The sequence below is a fragment of the Callionymus lyra genome, chromosome 12 (genome assembly GCF_982586985.1).
Source record: "Callionymus lyra chromosome 12, fCalLyr1.hap1.1, whole genome shotgun sequence".
Classification (NCBI taxonomy): Eukaryota; Metazoa; Chordata; class Actinopteri; order Syngnathiformes; family Callionymidae; genus Callionymus; species Callionymus lyra.
The window spans coordinates 22,202,944-22,226,925 of NC_141829.1; the positions used below are offsets into that span (position 1 = coordinate 22,202,944).

Here is a 23,982-nt window from a genome sequence, read left to right on the forward strand (position 1 = left end):
ATGCGGTGGTGATCATTTTTATTGGGCCATCATTGCTCGCACCGAGCACAGCAGCCAGAAACATATTGAATTCTAAATACATTCACTTTCACTGAAATTAAAACCAAATTTCCATCATGGAGTTCTGAATGTGTTGCTTTTAAATGTTGCCAGCCAAATGAAAAAGTGTTTAAAGTTCAATTGAATTTTGCAGTGCGGACATAATTACTATAATTCTTGTTTAAAGCTCAAAATAAATAATAGCTATAATTGAGTTTACAAATGTATCAAGAAATGTAGCGATTCTGTGATTCATCTGACCTCATAACTCACGTCTGGTACTTCATCTTCATCGGCCAGAGGGTCCGAGATGCGTCTTGATCTCCCGCATCTGTCACATGCGTCAACAGAGATGCCATTCACATATCTGAGATTAGAGTCATTTGCTCCGATGAGGAATGTGGTTAACACGCTGCTGCACCCACCGCAGACACACACTCCTCCGCCACCATCGCCTACAATTACATAGACACACAACATCGACAATAAGGGCTTTGTGCAGCATGTCTGCTTGCATCCACACTTCATGGCGCTTCCACTTGTGACTTAAGTGTTCAAACACCACAGTGTATATTACCCATCAAACCTTGGTAATAATGATTTATTCATGACAGTTGCTGATATTTTGACACAGCAGTAGTTTTTGATGATATCGCACATTAATAATTAATGACATTATCCATAGTTGTGTGACACAAAGACACACACTGGTCTTTAAATCATATATAAATGGTGAAGACAGGAACTAACAAAGGTAACAAAGATTTTGACCTGCAGCTCTTTGTATCCTTCTAAATTAAGGAAGTTTATTTGTTCAGCTGACTGACACTGTTTACCTTCTCCTGCCCACTTGTGCAAAGACGCTGTTTTTGTCTGCTTGGTGTTTTTCCAACACTTTTCAATGTATGTTATAACTATCCACTTTTAGAATATATCTTAAACAGATATATTTTCTTGTTTTTTATTTTAATTATGTGATTCATCTTGAAATTAAGTTTAAAGATTGCCGTGATATTCCGCTGATGGTAAAGTACTTTTTTAAATAAAGACGCAGTTAGAAAACAGTATCCATGAAGTTAAATTTTAATGTTTAAAAATTGGATATCAGAACATTAGGACATTTAATTTCAGTATTGATCGTTTGCTAGCCAATCTGTAGAAAAAATGTAAAACAAACTGTGAATTGTTGTATTTTGAGTTTTTAGATTCTCAAATTAAGTTCTTATAAAAGTCGACAAATTTAAGATGGTAAAAATGGAATTTAATTAAGCAACACTGCTTTAATCTTTGATCAACTAGAAAACTGTAGTTATAAAATTCGTTAAGATAAGCTATACCTTCATGGGGAATTTAAGTGGTCACTGCAGTTACCAAAAAAAGATGAAACACATAATTATATTTATACATAAAGTACTCACACAAAAATACTAACAAAAAACAAGTATAAGTTATAAAAGAAACAATAAAAATAATGATAATAAACTACAAAACGTAAAATAAACACAATAATAAATATAATAAAGATACATATATCCACAATAATAAACATTAGTACACAGGCACACACAACAGAAGTACATAAGGACGCAAAAAAAAATTAAACCATTATAACTTAACTATTATAATTTAAAAAATGACAATTATATACCAGTGTGTTTATTTTAATGTAATTTAATAACGGGTTTAAAGTCATATTGAGCTTGTCTTGAATGTGTTGACATTTTTTAAATGAAAATACGGAGCTCTTTACTCTCATCCTTCCAGTTTTCATAGTTTTTAATACTGCAATTATAAGTAATCCAGGCTCAACGCGACGCAGTACCTCTCTCTGCCTGCGGTGGCGTCCGCGTAAAATGGGCTCGACGCTCCGGCTCTCGTTCCTCTTCACTCTCAGGTCAGACTCAGCAGCAGGCGGCTGCCAACTTCTACTTCCCGGTGCAGGACTTGACTTGCCGAGATGCCGCCGCGAGGACGAGCCTCTGCCGCCGCCGCGCTCTTCTACCTCACGAGCTGCAGTGCTGTGGTCGCCTTCAACCTGGACACCTTGCAGGTCATCCGGAGGTCCGGTGAGCCGGGGAGTCTGTTCGGGCTCTCTCTGGCCATGCACCGGCAGCTCAACCCGGATAAACGACTGTGAGTTTCCTTCAGTTTTTTTTTTTACATTTTACTTATATATATATATTTTATTTGATAGTTGTGTTTTCTTCATTTGAAGAAGATAATGAACTGTTTTCTCTTCCTTTAATGTGATGTCATAAAGTGTGAAACAATGCTTATGTGTCATGCAAATGAACAGTGCTGTTGATCTTTACCCCCCCCACACTTTTTATCAGTCAGATTTGGTCAAAGGTTTTTTTCCTCTCTCAGCCTTGAGAAGTGAAAACATAACAGAAAAAAAAACAGTCATGGACTTCAGTTTATCTCTGGGTCAGCTGCTTCATTGAACCCAACATCCACATGGCAGGTTCTCCTGGACCCAGTCCTCTCTCTGTCCATATGCCTGCAGGAGTAGAACCCCTGTTGAAAACCCCCCTGTAGTGTTGGCATGTCAAAGCCTGCACCACATTCAGACCCTGCAGGAGCTCGTTGGAAAGTTGATAAGGCGACTCTGAGTCGGGATTATCAGATTTTTCTTTTCTTGCTGGAATTTTATCTGTCGTTGTTTGGTCTGGTGGAATGACGGCGAGACATCTGTGGGTGAGTAAACAAGGATGCCGGAGCAGGTGATGTTTGTCAGGGTTTAGAATGTAACACCAGTCTGAGAGTTAGTTTTGGCCCCAAACAGAAAGAAAAAAAGGGGGCAGTGAAGATTTACCATGTTTGCAGGACTGACCCGCTCCACCATCTGAACACCTGCAGTTACTTCTGTCTGTGATGTTGACAACCTTTTATAGGTTTAATATTTAACTCAAGAACAAAACGTTCAGCAACAGAAATGGAGGGATTTCTTTTAATGATTAAGATTAATTTAAATAAAGAACATAAAGTTCTTTGTCGATATGAGACGTATGTAATAATAAATCAATGACAGTGTTCATTTTAGGATTTTAATGTTGTTAAAATAACAATATTTTTCATGAATATAACTTTAACTAAACAAAACAGTAAGAGAACAGTGTCATATTTTATTGATTACAAATCCAATCGATTTTGTGCTATTAATAATTTTTTTATATTTTATTTATACAATTTTTATAACAAAGTGCAAACATGTTCAAGAGTACAAAAGAAAACCAGGTTATTAAAGCACAGGAAACAAAGAAAATTAAAATAACAAGAAACAAGAATACACTGTACCGAATAAAGTAGACAAGAGTAGAAATATAAGAGAAAAAATAAATAAAAAATACTAAAAATAAAAATAAAATAAATAAAATAAAATAAAACAACTGTCAGGCAAAAGCTTAATGATAATAAACACTCTTGTAGTACGTCAAGGGGTTCAAAGGACCTCGGTGTCCAGGAGAAAAGTCCAGCTCAAGGATAATTTATAAATGTCTATGCGTCTCTCTTAATGAATTGAATGAAAGGATCCCAGATTTTTTTGTACTTTCCTGCATTCCCAGAAAGGGAAAATCGAATCTCCTCCAGATAGAGGCATTGTCTGACTTCCACTCCCAAAGAATAGTCTTCTTTGCCACAACCAAACCGAAGGCGAGGGCCTGCTGAAATGCTTTGGGAAGCTTTTTTGTATCGTTGGTACAACCCATAATAACCAATGATCCATCTGGTACAAGAGTCTGATTGTATGCAACACAAAGACTATTAAAAACATTGGACCAGAAAGAAGTGAGACTTGGACAGGACCAGAACAGGTGTGCAAGAGTACCATCACATTGTTTACATTTACCACATATTGACGAAACATTTGGGAAAATTCGATTCAATTTTGTCTTAGAGTAATGGAGCCGATGAACATACTTAAACTGAATGAGCTGTAGTCGTATTTTACTATATAAAGTAAAAAAAAAAAAAAGTTGAACAAGTAACAAATTAAAAAACAAGTTGCAGTCAGAAATAATTCTACATGTTTTATAGTTTCACTGTGACCTTACCAGGGCCACATAAAAACAGTCAAAGGGCCGCACTTTGCCCACATATGATTTGGAGTGGCTTCCTTTTAATTATGTTGTTAGTATTTTTAGTATTTAGCCATTTTGATGTAATGGTTTAGTTGCCTGCGACCCTTGTTACCAGATCGCACAGAAATAAATAAATTATATACAGTATGCTTTATTGATGATTGCTGTCTGAGAGGTGTATTGTTAAAAGGGATTGTATTTTCCCTGAAGTAAAATTACACTGTGATGCATCAAGACACTCGTTTCAGTCAAATTCACACAAGAAATCCTCATTCGAACCAATAATGAGTGAAGATTGATTTTTATTGTTTTTGCCAAAATTAAATTGGATGCAAGAAACGTTGGTGACCACTGAAATAAAGTCATGGACAGCCATTGAGATAGGTAAAGAAGAGAGTGCAGGTATGGTGGAATAAAGAGTAGCAGCAAAAGTTTGAGGGAAAAGGGAGTCAAACTCAAAGCCTGGGGTCCATATCAGCACCTGCGTAAAACAGAGCTTGTCGATACGATGACCCATGGAGATCACATGGTTTATTTTAATTCAGAGTATAATCTTTATAATATATATAAAATTTTAAAATTATACTTTCAGAGATATTCATGGTCAGACTTCTCCTTACATCAGTGATCTGATCCAGCCTTACACCCCAGCTCTGGCTCTTATGTCTGTGGATCAGAATCTTCCTGAACATGCTTCTGGACCAGAGGAGAGAAATCCTTCCAGGCTGTTGCTCCTAAGCTTTGGAACGATCTTCCTCTCTCTTTGTGTTTGATGGATCTACTGACTCCTTCAAGAAACATCTTAAGACCTTTTTATTTGTGCAGGTTTTCTCTTAACTTCTTGGGGCTGCTGTGCTTGTCTCTATATTGTCTTGACCTTTTAAAGTACTGTATGTATTTTAACTTTGTTTGTTTTTTGATCTTTTAAGCACTTTGTGACCCTGGTCTGAGAAAGGCGCTGGTTATGATATGAGACTAGATAGACACTTCAAAGTTGACAAAGTTACTCTCCTCTGCCTGGCCAGTTCGGTTAAGCTCACATTTTCTTATCACTCTTGCCTTCCTCTGTATTTGTGGTCGACTCGAGGAAACGCCGAAACACGTTGAAGCGAAAGACGGCGTGGACGTCTGTGACCATCTGTGCATCTGTAACCCGATAGAAGGAACGCATCACGGCGCCACACATTCCACACACACTTAATCAGGTTAGACAGCGATAGGTCGACACTGGAGGACTCATTTAAAGTCGCTGCCGGGATAGTTGTGGTTCTGCCGTGTGTGTTGCGCAACAAACGGGTCTCGTGATAGGCTTGTATGTGACTGTGGAGAGTAAAACAGCAGCTGCAGCGCTCTGTGAGGTTCTCGCTGTCCAGCTGTTGGAGCTGCTGCTGCACATCTGTTGGCAGTGCCGAGGTCTCCAAACGTGCACTCTTACTCCGCAGTGACAGACGAGATGCACTTTAGGTTTTAAATCAGATCAAACAGCTTTTACTTTGGCACATCCAGAATGTCGAAACTTCCTTTATAGAATAGACCTGTTTGGTCTTTGAGTAGTGATGGGAACACGTTCTGAATTTCTTTGGAGCCTCATTGTTTAATACAAACATGTGTTTAAGTTTGTGTTGACATGTAGAACATTCACACTTACAAAGAAGCCCATGAGGTCTTAATAATCACATTTTTGCCTGTCATGACAAACACTATTTTTCGAATCTCATTGGATGAAGCTCTTAAGTTCAATGTCAAATTATTTAACATAATTTGGTTTAAATTATTTTTTTTTTTTCTTCAATTTTGTAGGTTGTAACTTATTTTGACACAACCCTTAAAGATTAGTAAATGGTTTCGAATCAAAACAGGAAGTCGTTAAAATCCAAACGATGCCGAACCCTACTGATGTGGTCAAGGTACAACTGCTGCAATTTTTATGGTCATTTTAATTATTCAATACCAGTTGAATTTTAAATATAACTTTTACATCTAAGAATGTATTATCTTTCATAATGTATACATCATTTAAAAAAAATGCAATAGTATTTTATAGCATGCCCAAAATACATTATGAAATGTCCTCACTTTAGATTTTTTTTAATGTTTTCTAATGTTATTTATGATCTTTATGAAATTTTTTACACAACAGTATATGGCCCTTAGTAAAATTCTGACCAGACGGTCCGTCTCTTTCAAACGTCAGTGTTGCCCCCGTCTACCTGCAACATTCCTCCGAGTCTCTGCAGTCGAGGGAAAGCAGAAAGTTTGCGGAAGGTGTTCCGTCCCACTTGTGTTATTAGCTTTGGCAAGTGTTTGGTCTCCCTGGAAGACTAAACAAGCGGGGGGGACTTCTGTGACAGGATTGTTCGACTTCACTCTCACACCGCGGGGTCACCACACCACTCACACGGCAAATTGACTTTGTATAAGCTGCCGTGTGTATTTGCATTTCACTGGCTTTTGTTTGGTTCTTCTGGCTCGACACGAGGCTCCTTGTTGGGCAAATGAAGGTCCTCAGAGCGGCGGCCAGATCAATAGAAGGCTTCCAGAGAGAAGACAAGGGTGGAGAGGATTTCCTTTCTGTTTTGTCAGAAAGTCCTAGCAGTCTCCTACAATGTACTGTAGCTTCCTTTTGTCATCAGGAAATGCATTTCTATTTCCCTTCATTTACACTCAATGCAGATGACTGTGTGTAGGAAACTCAGGGCTGATGTCAGTTAAAGCCGCTTTGAAATAAGATTTTCACTTTAATATGTTTTAATGATTGCCTTTACATTTCTTTTTCACTATTACTTAATCAACTCTTTACCTGGGCAACTAAAGTAAAAACCAAACTCTACTGACTTATGACATGTTTCAAATGTTTAAATCTTCTTCTCTAAGATGCAGTAAGTCCTCATCACAATGATGTTTTGAAGTTATATTTTATTAAGTTCTCCCCCGTCTGAAATCTCGGCAAACAAGAGGTTACGAAAGAGGGTGCCATTTTGTCGTAATGATGCGAAGAACAGCCTGCTTCTTTTTATACATGTCCTTTCAGAAAAACAAAGTGTTTTCAGTAGGCGACCTGACCCTAACCCTAACCCAAGTTTGACGTACCTACAGTCTAAATTTAATTCAGTAGTAATAATAAAAAGTGCACCTAAAACTATACCCTAAATGTGTCTGAAATTTAGCAGCATTTATTCTTTTCTCCACAAATAACTCAATTTAAATACAGCTTGTTCAAGTTCCTGATTTTGAGGACTTCATTTTCTGTTGCTCCTCAGACAGAAGAATTGGTTTTCTTGTAGCTAAGAAGTTGGAGGTTCAATCCAAGCTCTTTATATGATTGTTTCTGAGTTGCTTCTGATGCTAAGGTGGGACGTTGCGTTGCAGCCTACTCCCATCAGTGTGTGTTTGTGTGCATCAATGTGTGACTTTGTGTTTTCAACAAGCAAAGAAGAAGCGCTTTATAAGCTTGAACATTTATGTGAATATTTCTTATATATAAAATCATTTCAAAATAATTCAATGTTTATTAATACAATTTTAAATACAAAATAAAATAATTGAGAGAAAAATAAAATGTAATCATTTTAATATATAGTAGTTCAACTTTGTGCTTATATTTATATATATTTATTATATTTATATCAATTTACTTTTCATAACTTGGCAAGGCGGAAACCAAAGGGGCATTCTTCTTACCACATCCTTTTATATTTCAAAACACGATTTACATTTTTTCGACTATTCAGGAAACAGTGTCTTCAGCTTGCACAAACAGGAAATGATAAGATTCTCTGAATACACACATACATGCTTTTATGGTTTGAATTAATCATATTTAACCATTTGAGACAATTTAAAATATTAAAATAAAATATCCATAATATTTCATTCACATGATTCGCACACAAACAAATGTATGTATTGAGACTAACAATGAAATTAACAAGTTAATAAGTTAGAGCGCTAATGCTTTAGCTTTACTAAGACTAACCCTAATAATCTTTCCTTCAATAAATGACCAAGAAACTGATAAGTTGATAAACTTCTTGACATCAACATGAGTCACTTTTGAACGACTTCCTTCCCCAAAGCCTCAGAGATAAACCCACGCCCAGTCACACGTTTAGTCACCCAACTGAAGAGCAGGAACAATTGATTCTTTTCATTCACCCTAAATCAGATTTTCTGCCTGCACTGAGGAATAAAGGGCCTCTTTGATTCGGTGTCAAAATCAGAAATGAAATTTTGAATTTTGAATTTTGAAGAATAATATTGGTGAAATATAGCCTTTTTTTTCTTTCTTTAAAAAAATCAAATATTCTGTGTGAGTAAATTAAGATGCAAATAGATTATATTATATAATACATTTGTTCCTTTAGTTCCCATGTCTATTTATTTATCATTATTGATTTATTTGTATCCATTATTTTATATTTCAATTTTCTTATTATTTAATTAATCATTAATAGCTTTTTATTCTATCATTTCTTTCTACTAGTATTAAACATTTTTAACTTTTACTTCAGTTTTAGTCTCATTTCTGGAGTTGTGGTGAAAGCCGAACATGAAGCACCGACTGCAGAATAAGCACCTGTGGAAAATAACTGTTATCTTATCGCTTGAGCACATGTGCTTCACAAAACTGCGGCACTCAAAGCCTCTTATCACTGACCAGTGAAAAATGCACATTTTTTTTGTGTACGGCACAAATAAATGAGTTCAGTAGGTTGCAAGTCCACATTCATGGTCAAAGAGCTTCCTGTCTGTTCAGTGGTGTGAGTTATGGCAGAAAAAATTAGGCTGAGGTTGAATAATTGCAAAAGTTGCTTCAAGTATAGAGAGATTGTTTTGTTGCTTTGCTGATCTGCGATCGGTGTGTTATCACAAATCATCTATGTGGGTCATGCTACGAATCGTTTTGTGTCCATTTCGTGATCAAAAAACGTGTCAAAATGTATTTTAAAAAATATAAAAATTAGTAGTGTTAATTAGTAGTACATGCATCATTTCTTCTTCATATTAAATATCAGCAAATAAAATATTCTTTATTAAAATATTTAACTCAATTTTTAATATACCAAAGTATAATATAATTTCTAAAGAAAAATATGCTATCGTTTATATCTGTATCGAGTGTTGTAAGTTATTCATACCAAGCCTTAATGTATGTTTACTGTCACTTTTAGGGACATCACAGACACTAGTTGGCATCACCAAAACCCTTGTGGGAGCCAAGGTGTCAAGCAAGCATCCTGGCATTAATTTGATGAACATTGCACTTTTTTTGTGATAGAAAGAGAGATAATAGTAGTGTGTATTATCGGAAATCTGGCGTTACCATATGTATATGGAACAGTGGCAAGAATATGACATATTGCGATACATTCCAATACTTTAGGAACAACAATACATCTGTTGTAATGTCCCATGACCCAAACATGTCCAGCTATAAAAGCCGCTGGAGTCGACCGTATCCTCTTGTCCTCAGTCATCGCCGGGAACTTGCTGCAGAGGACTTAATGACTGCAATGTTAATTGTAAATAGAAAAACATGAATATGGATTATTTTCTTTAATAATTAACATTTAAATAATAATAATTTGTTTTATTCTGGATGATTTGAAGGCATCAGTTCCATAGAAAGACTGCATGAGTCAAGGACCCTCATGCAGATGATCTAATGTAACCAGTTTCCTTCTTCCTCAGGCTGCTGATTGGTGCACCGAGGGCTTCAGCGTTGTCCAGGCAGGCGTCACGCATCACTGGAGGATTATATAAATGTGACATCAGCCATTCGAGCGAGTGTGAACGCATTGATTTTGATAATAACGGTGAGAGAAAAAATTGATGACTCAACATGAACTTCACGCTTATGTTGCCCCGTCTTCTCCGATCAGAGGACAGAAGCACTGAAAACAAGGAGAACCAGTGGATGGGGGTCACGGTGCAGAGCCAGGGTCCGGGGGGGAAAGTCGTGGTGAGTCTCTTTTTCTCGCGACCTTTCGAATGGTCGTATCTTAAGAGACTAACGTCGGGTTTGATTCCAGACGTGCGCTCACCGCTATCAGAAGCGCCACTTCGCCAACACGCCGCAGGAGTCGGGCGACATCACCGGGCGATGTTACGTGCTGAGTCAGGACTTGACCATCGACTCTCTGTCGGATGAGGACGGCGGCAACTGGAATTTCTGCGAGGGCAGAGCCAGAGGTCACGAGATGTTCGGGTCGTGTCAGCAGGGTCTGGCCGCCACCTTCACAAAGGACTACCATTATTTGGTGTTTGGAGCTCCGGGCGCTTACAACTGGAAAGGTTGGGAGCAAAATTCTTCTCAAGTACTTGTCAATGTAGTTCGTGCAACTCTTATCCCCACTTTTAGTGTGTTCTTGGATGTGAGCTCAGTTGTAATTCCACGTATATATTAAGAATCAAATAACTTCTGCAGGAGTGGTCCGAGTGGAGCAGAAGAACAACACGCTGCTGGAGATGGGTATCTACGATGACGGACCATATGAGGTCGGAGATGAACATCTGTTGAACCCTGATCTGGTGCCGGTTCCTGCCAACAGCTACTTGGGTCAGTGTTTGTCTTTAAACCTAATTATAATGTGGGTGATTAGTTAACACTTTATTAACAAGTCATTAATTGCGTATTTCTAAATTTCCTCAGAGGTTTTTCTTATTAACAAAATGGAAACTACAAGGTTTTTAAGAGGATAATAAATGCGAAACATCCTGTATGATTAAAAAATATATACATCAGTGTCTGACACTGTTGCAGTGATGAGTTCAATGAGAGGTGATACTAAGAGAGAAAGTGAAATGTGAAAAAGTGGAAAGTAATTTATATTAGCGTGAAATTTGCAGAACCAAGTTTTTTCCATTTTATTTTAGACCTGAAGTCTCACCCAAAAAGGAACAAAAAGTTTCAATTCCTAACGTCTGCACACTGATATGTCAACTGACAGAACAACTGACTAATACAAGTCCAGGAGTGAAAGTTTGTTATGGCAAATATTTTGAATGTTAAAGTTCAACTAATGTGTTGATTTAAGTGAGTCTCAAATAGATGTTGGACTCTATTGTACTCATCAGTTTGTGTCTGTTTGTACTAAACTCTCTTTTCACTGAAATACATTAGAAAATGTACTTAAGCCCCGCCCACTGAAAACACTGTTTTTCTGGAGATAAAATCTTGTTTACCATAACCACGCCCACTCACTGCTATGATTGGTTAACATCTTGGTTTGTCACTGGACGCCATCAATCCCGGAAGTCTCCACCTCCAAGGGACTCTTTGAATGAACAAAGCGGAGCATAATTACACCTGGCTGGAGGAGTGAATCATAATGGACTTCGCTCTCATGAGCTCTCGTTGAGATTTCAGACGGGGAAGAACTTTCTAAAGTAGTAACTACCATCAAAAACCATCGTCATGGCGATAGACTTACTGTATCTTAAAGAGGAAGTATTCTATATTTTAAACATGTGCGTCAGGAGAGTTGGGTTTTCACATTAGTTGCCTTTTAAACAAGTTCAATTTTTTTTGTTTATCATGATTTTTTGTTAAATACTTCAGTCATTTATGTCACACAAAACTACATAAAACATAAAAAAATTGCATTGTATTATTTTTTGCCAGTCTTTACATTTATACTAAGAATCTCAAAATGAAATGTTCCTCTTGGCCCCTAACAACAGTCAAAGTATATATTGTGGCCCTTTAATGACTTTAATTTGCCACTGCAGGATTCTCTCTGGATTCTGGACACAGCATCACCAGGGGTCGGGGCCTGACGGTGGTGGCCGGGGCGCCCAGGGCCAATCACAGTGGAGCTGTGCTGTTGTTGAGGAAGGAGAACTCCGTCTCCACCAGGCTGTTGGTGGAACACATACTGTACGGCCCTGGACTGGCCTCTTCTTTTGGATACGACGTCACAGTGGTGGACTTGAACGGCGACGGGTACGAGCTGTTTTCTCCTTCACCTCTGTTTGGGCCAAAAAATGTTCTGATCGATGCCGTTTGATCCAGATGGCAGGACATCGTAGTCGGAGCTCCTCAGTTCTACATGAAGCACAAAGACATCGAGGGGGCAGTTTACGTCTACATCAACCAGGCGGGCCGATGGAACCGAGTCACTCCTGTTCGCCTGGAGGGAACTAAAGGCTCGATGTTCGGGCTGGCCGTGGAAAACATCGGCGACATTAACCAGGACTCATATGCAGGTAATTCAAGAGAAATATTCACCCAATACTGTACCCTAAAGCTACATAACATGTGTCTCATCCAGACATGGCTGTGGGAGCTCCCTCTGATGATGGCGGCGCAGGGAAAGTCTATATTTATCACGGCTCAGCAAAGGAATTCAACACAATACCAGCACAGGTGAGAGTGCCATCTGTCGCCCTGGAGGTGGAAGTGCATGGAATGTGTATCGGCAAGAATCTGGCGTCACGATACAGGGGCAACTATACGATATATTGCGATATATTAGGATACTGTATGAACCAGAATTTATGTATGTTGCAGAATTTACAGACCACATGACTCTTGATGAAGTTGTATATGCTTTCATTTGTTTTTGAAGCTTTAAAAGCTGCTGGAGTCGTCTGTATCCTCTCGTCTTCAGTCTTCGCCGGGATTTCATAGAATTGTTTTCTTCCTATTGCTACGGAGGACACAATGACTGCTGCCATCTAGTGACTGAAGTTTAATTGCAGCACAAAAATGAACTGTTAATATTTTCATGTTAATTGGAAATATAAAGTCAAATTATTTTAACCATGATTAAAAAAACAATCTATACATATTGATTATCTAAACTGTAAAGTCAAAATTATATCACGACATATGGCTGTATCTCTTCTTACATCCCAAATAAAAATATTTACATTGAGAAACTTTCTTTTAAATCCTGAACTGCATTGAGTGTCTCTTTGCTACCCTTGATTGTTGCTCATTCAGAACGCAGATGTAACAGCTCTGTGTGCTGCAGGTTATCTCGGGAAGAGAGCACAACATCAAGCTGTTCGGTTATTCATTGGCTGGAAACATGGACCTGGACGGTAACTCGTACCCGGACCTGGCTGTCGGCTCTTTATCAGACAACGTTGTGATCTACAGGTGATGACGTCACGCATGATTCACGCGAATATGTATTTTTAATACAACTATTTCCATGTCACCAGGGTTTAGTGCAATTTTTTAGGAGTAGGATTTTTGTCCCGTAAGTGAGTTATTTTGCCGTTTTTTTACAAACAAGTAACATTTTCAACATAATTAAGGATAAAAACTAAAATGTTCAACTTTATAAGATGGTAAAATAATCTAAACAGACACAAGTAATTAAACTAAGGTAAAGATTTGACCATTTTTATAAAAGAAAATGTTCACTCTTGGATTTTTATTATTTCACTTGTTGACAAGTCATTGTCCAGGTGTTTTTAACTGCTGTGGCACTAAGTGAAACTAAACTAATATTTCTTTATGATTAAATACATATATACATAACATTTATATATATATATGGAAATATAATTGTAAAAATAAAATCATGCTTCTTACATGTCATTATAAAATTATATAACATAACATTATTACACAACATGACATGATATAGCGTAATATATATGTGTACACTAAGCATATCCATATAAGTCCATAAACTAAGTTAATGACCATAAACGCTAAACTTTTTTACAGATGTATCCCTTATCCTCCTCAGTTATCACACTTCCTCTTTTATATACTTTTAAAAACTGATTTATGTTTGTTTTTTCAAACATGTGAAACATGTCATAATTTAAAGACTCAAAAACACATTTAAGCTCAATACTACTCACACTATAAATCTGTCTTCCAACACCACTCTTTATTCATCTCACTCCTGAACTTATAACTGCAGCTATGTGAGTCGAGCCTATTGTTGGCACGATTGTAAACATGCTTTTCTTTAAATAAAAGTTTTTTATTTATTTGATATTTCAGGCACTATGGTGCATAACCTTTATTGCTCGTGCAGGTGAATCGTGTCTGTGTTTGGACGCCTGTTCTCTGTTTTAATAAAGTGTTTTAATTCTGTGCCTGATATAGTCAGTGGTTACAGCATGTTCAATAAAACATTTTTCTGTGACTCTAGGGCACGTCCTGTCATAAGTATCCGACGTGTTGTCAAAGTATCACCGCGGGAAATCGACCTGGCCGTCAAAAACTGCGATGACAGTAACTGGTGAGTTATTGTTTTTTTTCTTTTAAGTGACATCAGACTAATCATACATGTATTCATAGTTTGTCGGTGGAGGCCTGCTTCAGCTACACGGGGATCCCTGCTTCATACAACCCAAGAATAAGTGAGTAGAATTGTTCTGCTCCTGCTCGACTTCATGTTGCTAACACGTGTTTTCTGTAGCCATTAGCTATTCTGTGGACGCAGACGGGGGTCGCAGGAAACTGGGGCTTCCCTCTAGAGTGATTTTCTTGGACAAATCTCACAGTGACACAGACTTCCTGTTTAACGGTACGTTGGAGCTCCGTGGCCAAAACCAGGAAGAGTGCATCAAAGTCAAAGCCAAGCTGAAGGTGAGAGAAACGAAGGATCATGAGGTTCACAGATGAGGCCGGTCTGGTGTCGGCACTGATGAATTCTGAAGGTAATTCTTAATATACACGTGTGCAGAACAACATCAAGGACATGCTGCGCAGCATTCCAATCCAAGTGTCTGCTGAGATCGCGGGAACGAAGCGCCACAAGAGCAAGAGTATACTTCCTGCACTGATGCCAGTTTTGGACCCGACTGAGCTCAGCAAAGAAACCATTGAGGTGAAACAGACACTTGAGTAATGCAACAGCTTAGACGATTGTCAGACACATAAAATATACAGACCTTAATAGTAGTAGTAGGAGTGTTTACCTCAAACACTTTTAGCTGTTTTCCTGAAACAATTACAATGAATTTAAACTGTTTTCTTGCAAACTTTAAGTCACTTACAAATGTATTTTCTCTGAAAATAATTCCTCTGAAATACTCTCAACTTTAATTAATTTTTTTCATTGAGATTTATTGTTGTGCAGATTTAAATACGAGAAAACAAGTATATTGTTGTGTCCTTTAAATCAATTGTCCTAAAGGCCTTGGTAACTGTAAATTGTTTTTTAATGGTATTTATTCTCACACACTATTGACACGTTTGTTTCAGGCATGTTTACTCACAAAATAAACCTGTAAACAAGTTAAAAAAAACGGTTTATGATTTATTTTAATATATGGGGATATTTATACTGTTTTAATCCAGAAGGTTAGTTTGAGAATATAAACTTACACTAAACTGGTCCACGGTACAAAAAAAAGATTAGTGCTATAAAAAAGAAATATATATGACAGCAATTAATTAATTGCAATTAATTGCATTGAATTAGATTCAATGTTTTGAGTCATTTGTAGTTTATTTCCCAATTGTTCAGGCTTTATGTAGTTTCTAATAAATCAAGCGTCTCTTGGTAACACTCGGTGAATGTCATGTATGTTTCAGGTGAACTTTGTGAAAGAGGGATGTGGCAAAGATCACGTCTGCCGCAGTAACCTGAGGATGTCCTACAAGCTGCTGTACAAGCTGAGCAGCCATGATGTGTACTCTCCTCTGCCGCTGTGAGTTCTTCACTAGTTTTAATTCCAGTTTCACTCTTTAGGTTCTCGTTTTAATCTTGTCTTTTAAGTCTAGTCCGACTAAAAGTTGGAATTTGGTCAATGAAAACCTTTGACATTTTGGCGTAATTCTCGTTAAGGAAACTTGTTTTTTAGTTATAACCAACACAAGCATCCCGACGTCATCTCACAATTCAAAATACTCTCATAATTGTATCTTTGTAACTGGTGCATGGAAGATGCTTATCCTATAGATGTTAAAATGTATTAGTTTAACAATTGAATCTTGGGGGTCTTGAAGTCTTTTCATGATTTTTAAACTGTTTTCTGTTGTTATTTTAGTTGAGTTTTATTAGTAAACGTTTGGTTTTTCGCTGAATTCTATGTGTTGAATGCACCATAGCCATTTCTACGCTATTGAGTACACCACACTCGCCTGTTAATGAGATTATTATAATTATTTATGGTGTTTTAAGCAAAATGTCTTATCTCATGTTGGCCAATGTTAATAAAGAGACATGTTAGTATAGTTTTTATTATTCTCAAAATTTGGCATTATTAGTCAATTACAGTTAGCGTCAAGTAATTAGCATTTTTTTGTTTCTTTTAGTAATAAAGGCTCTATGACAACAATATCTTAACATGTTTTTGTTGACCATTCTGGATTTTAGTTTCTAATATACACACTTAGATCGAGCTAGTCAGTCACAGAAATAATTCAAATAATCCAGAAGCACAATGATCTATATCTAGTTAAATCTAATGTGTTGTATTGAAGAATGAGTAATTTGTGTGTTAAAAGTGTTAAACTGCATGTTAGGAGTTTCTATTTCCTCTCCGTGCCTGAGCTGGTTTCCTCCGCACACTCGTGCATGAAGTTAAGAACATGCATCGGTGACTCATCAGTCACTAGGTTTGCCATTAACCCAGTGACCCCGCAGGACTTTAGAGAAGAGACTCCCGACTCTTCCTGCCATCTGACCCACCAATCAGCCTTTCGTAATTGCATAAGAAAACCCCCACAGATGACCCAGATCTCCGCCTAAAATAGTCTTTGTGTGTCGGCAGCAACAACAATGTCCCAGTGTTCCATCTGAACTACGAGAGGAAGGACCTGGCTCTGCAGCTGACGGTCAACAACATGAACGGTGACGACGCTTATGAGGCCAAACTAGTGGGGTCGTTTCCTGAGACCCTGTCCTACTCTGGAGTCCGCAAGCACCACACCTCGGTAATCTAGTGACACCTAGTGGAGGTTCTCAGCCTCGCACAACTTGATAGAAATATTGGTGTTCCATGATTTGTCTTTTTTCTTATGTTTTTATTGTCAAATATAACCGTCAGACGGACAAGCTGGTTCTCTGTTTCGCCAACCAGAACGGCTCGCAGGCTGAATGTGAGTTGGGGAATCCATTCAAGAGAGACTCAGAGGTGAAGACTCGTCTGCCCCGGCTGCACTTACCAAAGCATGTCCTCCTTTAACTTCTTGTTTTGTCGACAGGTTACCTTCTTTATCATACTTAGCACTGATGCCATCAACGTGGACACCTCGGAGATTAATCTCAACCTGCAGCTGCAAACGTAAGATGGACGTTTTTGTCGGCACTATTACTGCATTATTGTGTTTTAATAAAGCATTCAGGAAATGTTATTGTATAAGAGGCTTGTTTTAGTGGTGTTGTGAAGTTCTATTTGGATTTAGGAGTTTTAAATGTTGTGTTTCTTGTATGGCTTCGCACCCGCTAACTGCAAATAAACCCTAAAATATTTTACCTTTACATCCAATTAAATCCTTTAAATAATTAAGATCAATGTGATTGTTGTGGCAAAATGTGTTTGTCATTGTATTCAACATTGTTTAAAAATTAAAAATAAAATAAAATATATATAAAATACTTTTTTCCACACTTTACAATGGATAATTATTGACCACCACTCAAAAACAGAGAGATAAAACAAGACAAACTTATAATAATCACAATAAAATAAAAACATACAGGTTGCAAATGTCTAATATTTATAGTCCAAAAGTCATTTAGGAATGATTGTGCACATGAAGGCGCATTTTTCCATCGCCGGGTCCAAACATTTTCTTTCAGTATTCAACATTTTTTAGGGTTTCTAGAGAGCGACTTCTGTTGTTTTCTTCTCTGGGATGTTGCTAAGCTAACATCACTGCTGACCATGTGGTCACTCATTTGATACTTCCTTCTCACTTTATCAACTATTGACTCATGGAGGTTGTATCATTGACTTGATTGTTTGTGGGGGTTTAGTAAGTTATCAGCTCCTTGGCAGAGGTATGCGCCATCAAGGTGCTTTTCCAGTTTCAATGTCTTTTTACATCACGTGATACTGAATCTCTTTGTTTGTTGCATCAGAACAAGCGTCCAGAAGCACATCGCCAACATAACCCTGCGTGCTAAAGTGGTGGTGGAGTTACCGCTGTCGGTCATTGGGTAAGTGTGATTCTTTTAAATAATAAAAAGTTGCTCCAGAAAATGAAAATCTATGATTTCTCTTCTTGACAGGGAAGTGAACCCGAACCGTGTTTCTTTTGGCGGCGTTGTGAAAGGTGAAAGTGCCATGAAGACGGAAGAAGAGATCGGCAGTTTGATCAATTATACTTTCACAGTAGGTTTCTTTCATATTTCTGATTTTTACATCTTCAATCTGGTTGTCTCATTAAGCCAAAAATAATCAGATAAATTCCACAATCTGTAAAACACAAATAAATATTTTCTTAAATTTGATCAACTCTGGCAAAACCTTTGGTGACAAAAGTACTAAAGATTTTTTTTTTAATGATATAAATTTAGATTTTTTACTTCTTAGTGCAAGTACAAGAAAATTATTAAGGTAAGAAAAGTATTTTTTTTAACCAAAAAAGCAACCAATAAAATACTCATTATTAAAGATAATTTCTTTCAACAGTCGGTTTAGTGCAGCAATTACTATATTTATTTCTATTTTTACTAAACCGTGTCAAATGCTGATGCCATTTGAAACGTGTTAATACGAGTGTCTTTCTGAAATCATGTGTTTAAAAAGTTTGGACTTTTCATTTAGAGCTGCCTTAACGGTATTTTGTGGACAATTCTGTCATATTTTACATTCAAACGAATGCAATGTTGTGATTTTCTTATACAACAACAACATTAAACCAAGTATAAAAGTGCTGGAAGGAAGAAATATAAGGCTTTACTAAAATACATTAAAGTTTATGTGTTAGCTTTAACGTAGGTATGACCAATACAATTATTAAATAATATAAGAATGTAAAATGAATACAGAAATATGAATGTTTGGTCAAATCATTTTTTTGTGTCTGTCGATTTTATTTTTGTTAAATATTTGATGGCGTTTAAATCTTGTTTGTTGCTTGTTTATAAAACTGTGATTGCTCTGTGTGTACGTCTCTCTGTTATCAGTTAATATATTTATGGTGAGAAAAAGAAAAGGACTGTTGAAAAGGCTGGACTTTTGAAATATAGCTTGCTCATACAGTTTTGAAGAACATCTACCCCTCCTTTAGAAAAGAGGCTTTCCTCACTAGAAGGTCCACAAAGTATTGTAAAACGGACAAAATGACGAGATGAAAGTAGAAAATTCTTGCTCAGACTGGACTTACAAAGTTTTCTTCTCTCAGGTCAACAACCTATGGAAGACGCTGACACCGTCAGTCAAAGCGTCTCTGCACATCCACTGGCCCAAGTGGAGCAAAGACGGGAAGTGGTTCTTGTACCTGCTGAAGATCACCACCAATGGAGGGAAAGAAATCTCCTGCTCCCCTGAGAATGAGATCAACCCCGTCAAACACATCCAGGTCTGACTCTCTGTGGTCGCTCAAATGTTTTTTTCACTAACAAGTGGACGCCGACTTCCAGATCTCCTCGTCCAAGCGAGACACGAGAGAAACCAAACGTGTCGGTCGACAGTCGTTGCAGGACAAAAACAAGCTCTTTGTGAGTCGAGTCTCGCCATGTTTTCAGCTCCTAGTCCTCGATTTATAAAACAAGATGTTTGTTGTGCAGAAATGTGGGAAGGAAATGAAGTGCGTGGTGCTGAAGTGCCCCCTGCAGACGTTAGATGGAACTACAATCAAGCTGAGCTCTCGATTGTGGAACTCCACCTTTATTGAGGTGAGGCTTGTTGGTAGATCCCTTCTGTTCCATTCGGATCCCTCACGTCTCTCATCCCCCTACAGGACTACGCCTCTCTGTCCTTCCTGGACGTGATGGTGAAGGCGTCTCTGGTGCTCCACACTCCCAAGAACATGATCCTCACGACTCCAGACACCAATGTAAAGAAGCCTTTAAAAGTCCCTCTTCCACCCAATGTGCTCGACTCACGTATGTCTGATCCCAGGTGAGGCTGACGGTGTTCCCTGACAGCGAGGTCGCTCAGTACGGAGGAGTCCCCTGGTGGATCATCCTGGTGGCTGTTCTGGCCGGGATCTTCATTCTGGGGCTGCTGGTGTTTCTGCTTTGGAAGGTACACGAAGAATCTCTGACACACCTGCTAGTAAACACACTGAGGATGTCTGAGGTTATGATGAGGTGGGATGGTACTGATCCGCTGGACCAGAATAACACTGGTTCTCATTACATTTATTTTAAATTTTGGTTACGGTTTGACTTACACTATTGAAGCCTTTCATCCAAAATACAGAGATTCAACATGTGTTCGAACTTGAATCACTGATTTCCAACACATGTTGTTTCACAGACAAAGACAATGGCAGAATGGTCAAAGAAAAATTTTCTCTTTTTCGTTAAATATCGCTTTAAATTTGCCTAAAAAGAGTACTTAAAACAAAGTTTTAAACAAATTGGATTTCATTTTTTACTTTTAATAAATATAAAAAAGAAAAACTCACTTTATTTGCACAAAAAAGGTTTTTTGTCAGTGTCCTGCTTGTCAACTTAACCCTTGTGTTAACTCTGGGTCAAGGTGACCCGAAGGCCCGAAAACAGACACCTAAAACAAATGTTTGAGGTATCCCTTGTGTTGTCTCTGGGTCAAGGTAAACAACCTCCTCCACTGCATATATTTTTGTGGAAGCCCAGGAGGTCGTTCACCTTGACCCAGAGACAACACAAGGGATACCTCAAACAGTTGTTTTAGGGCATTTGGGTCACCTTGACCCAGAGATAACACAAGGATTAAAAACGACTATTGATGTATCAGAAAGTGCCACAGGGATCATCATAAAAATGCAGCAGCTCTTAACCTCTTCCTGTTCGGGGGGACAGACCATAATATCTCTCTATGAGCCGTGATGTTTGCCTATGATGTAGTGATTTTTGTGAAGGTGCTGGAGGTGTTAGTATACACTACAGTGAAGAGGAATAAAATAAAGAATAGAGGGGCTGTGGATCTTCACTTATCTCACGGATCGAGCTGATTTGATTCACAATGTATTTTTGTTTTACAATTTACATCCTGGATTTTAGGAACATTTTGCATCAATGGAGACAAGCAAGTAGTCCGATATATTTAAACTCTTTCTTTATTGTTCCTAATAATAATAACAATAATGATTCATGGTTTTCATGAACTGTTTTCTTTACAGAAAATAGTATTTATAATAAAATACTTTAACTCCAAGTACTTTATAAAGTGCTATGAATCTCTTCACATAAGAACCTATTTAAAAATTGTAAATAAATGTGTTAATTCAGTTAAATGTAAGGACCTAAAATAACACGTATATTAATTTTGAGAAATGACTCACTCAGCAATGAACAAGAGTCAGAGTACTTCATGAAAGTGGAAAACAACGTAATAAAAGAAAGTCTGTGAAAGGGTGAGAGACGATGATGAAAGGAACAGTTTGAGTATCAGGGTCGACAAGACAGATTGATGGATGAAAGGAAATGATCAGAGTCGTCTACAATAATGCAAGAAACATAAAACATATGTCGATAATATACATTTAATTCCGTCACGTAAGGGGATGTGGGTTATTTGCTTAACCCTCCTTGCCTTCTCTCCAGTGTGGCTTCTTCAAGAGAGCGACCAAAGACCAGTACGATGCAGCCTATCAAAAGGCAGAGATCCACATTCAGCCCTCTGACAAAGACAAGCAGTCGGCTGAGGCCTGAGTCGCTCTGACTGCTGGTAAACACAAGCGACCGCAGACGTCGCTGCAAGCGCTCTGTCGCAGGCTTGATGCTAATCACACATATTGCACAGAGAGACTCGCTCTAAAGCGGTGCAATATGTGTCGCCCTGTGTGCCGTTAACCTTACAAAAGAAGCAGCTGTAGGTTGTATAACGTGATTGACAGGTGTTATACATGCGACTCTGCGTCACAAATCTGAAGTATTTGTGTCTCTGTCCTCTTCGTCTTCCCTCACAGGACATCAAACATGTCTTTGGTGTCATTCAAAGAAACTGCCGGACATAAAACATGATTAACCAGAAATTAAACTTTTATTTAAAAAAAAGATAGTTTAGTTAGTGACAGTGTGTATTGGCAATGATACATTATATTGTGATACTGTAGTAACAAGGATATATCTGTAGTATTGTCGAGTACTTGACTCTGGTGTTGCAGAATTTACAGACCACATGACTCATGTCGTTACTTCTTCCATTTATTTTGAAACCAAAATATGTCCGAACATTAGCTTGAAAAACGACTGAATCCAACTGTATCCTCTTGTCCTCAGTCATCACTAGGATCTAACAAGAGGACATAATGACAAAGATAAGATTTTTCTAAATTCTAAACACAATGGTAATAAAAATAGAATATGATTTGAAAAAAACAATCGCAGTGTTAAATATATAAAAAATATTGCGATATCTAAGTGTATCGATATTTTCCTACACCTCTGATGCCGACCCAATGACCGACAAAGTTGACCCTGAACTCACTAAGGTGAAGCATATTCACCTGGGTCAGAACAGACCATATAAATGCCGCCACTAACAAATACGAGCCTTCAGTTTCCTTTCTTCAGCTCCTCCGTTCTGCTTCTGCCAACTAAAACTCTGCTGCTAAAGCATTTGGACTCAAAGTTTTGCAGACCAGCGCTAAAAACTCCTCAGTCGAGTCTCACACATCAAGGTGCGCTTCAAATACTCACCTCTCGCTCTTCACTTCCAGTGTGGATTCTTCAAGCGCTCCAAGAAGGAGGACACGGTCCCTCAGTATCACGCCGCGAGGATACGACGGGAGACGCCGCCGTACGAAGATGGAAAAGCGAAGCAGGATCCTTTCGAGAAGAAGCCCTGGATGACCTGGGTCGACAGTGAGAGCTACTCCTGAGCTGCTGCAGAAGACTTAGACTCGCTGAATGTTGGCAGCACCTTTTTTTTTTTTACACTGAAATGTTCTGTAAATATTTGTACACTGTATATTTATTTTTGTTAAAAAACTTGACCAAAGCTTTGTTCAACTTCTGAGCTACTGATGAAACAAAGTTTGACTTCACTGTTGAGGATCCTCACCGACATCCGCTGCTTCACTCACTCACTCACTGAAGTCTATGCCAGCTAGCCGGGGTGAGAGGCAGGGGGAAATCAGATCATGCTGACCGACAATCACTGGAGGAAAATGTTAGTTAATAATCACTGAAGAAACTGAGGAATGAAGTTTGATACACTTTTGTACAATTGTGTGTATAAAATACTGTTTTGTTTTATTTGAAATAAAAATTATAAAAGTTTGTGTTGTTTCAAATCCAGACAGAAGAATTATATTTAGGTACATTTAAAATTGGTAAATACATTAATCAATACAAACAAAATGCTGCCTTCTAGCTTTGTGAACAGTGTCTTAAATTGTAGGATTCAATAGGTGGCGCTCCTGGTATATTTACAGTATGTGAGTTTTCATTAATATAGTCATTATTAGAAAAAAATCTCTCATCATTAGTGATCGGAGAACAAGTTTTATATCAGTCTTTTAGAAGCAAGTGTTTATTTCCTAAATCTTATAACATATTAAGTCATAACTAAGATCATTTTTGAGTTAAATCAAATAAAAAACGTCAAGTTATTGCGTCAAAAATCGAAAGTATTTGTGTCTATGGTGTCATTTAAAGAAACTGTCTGACATAAAACATGATTAACCAGAAATTAAACTTTTGTTTAAAAAAAGATAGTTTAGTTAGTGACAAATTTGGAACAAACATGTAGTGTGTATTGGCAATAATATACTATATTGTGATACTGTAGTAACAAGGATATATCTGTAGTATTGTCGAGTACTTGACTCTGGTGT

The 23,982-nt window shown here is 37.7% G+C and overlaps 1 protein-coding gene across 2 annotated transcripts; it reads left to right on the forward strand.

The window, feature by feature from the left end:
• Positions 1-1,938: 1,938 nt before the first annotated feature.
• Positions 1,939-23,425, forward strand: itga6a (integrin, alpha 6a). Of its 2 annotated transcripts, XM_087804684.1 has the most exons (26): positions 1,939-2,172; positions 9,813-9,937; positions 10,004-10,083; positions 10,154-10,415; positions 10,549-10,680; positions 11,853-12,066; positions 12,136-12,329; positions 12,395-12,489; positions 13,100-13,227; positions 14,243-14,332; positions 14,392-14,453; positions 14,513-14,682; positions 14,780-14,923; positions 15,634-15,749; positions 16,815-16,977; positions 17,091-17,177; positions 17,248-17,327; positions 18,128-18,205; positions 18,278-18,380; positions 19,396-19,572; positions 19,634-19,711; positions 19,781-19,888; positions 19,954-20,049; positions 20,115-20,240; positions 21,746-21,869; positions 22,864-23,003. In XM_087804684.1, exons 1-25 carry the CDS (start codon positions 1,997-1,999, stop codon positions 21,851-21,853), a joined length of 3,192 nt encoding a protein of 1,063 aa, XP_087660810.1. In that variant the 5' UTR covers positions 1,939-1,996; the 3' UTR covers positions 21,854-21,869; positions 22,864-23,003. The 2 variants fall into 2 exon arrangements, with proteins under 2 accessions (XP_087660810.1, XP_087660809.1); XM_087804683.1 differs by lacking the exon at positions 21,746-21,869 and having other exon boundaries at positions 22,864-23,425.
• Positions 23,426-23,982: the final 557 nt, after the last annotated feature.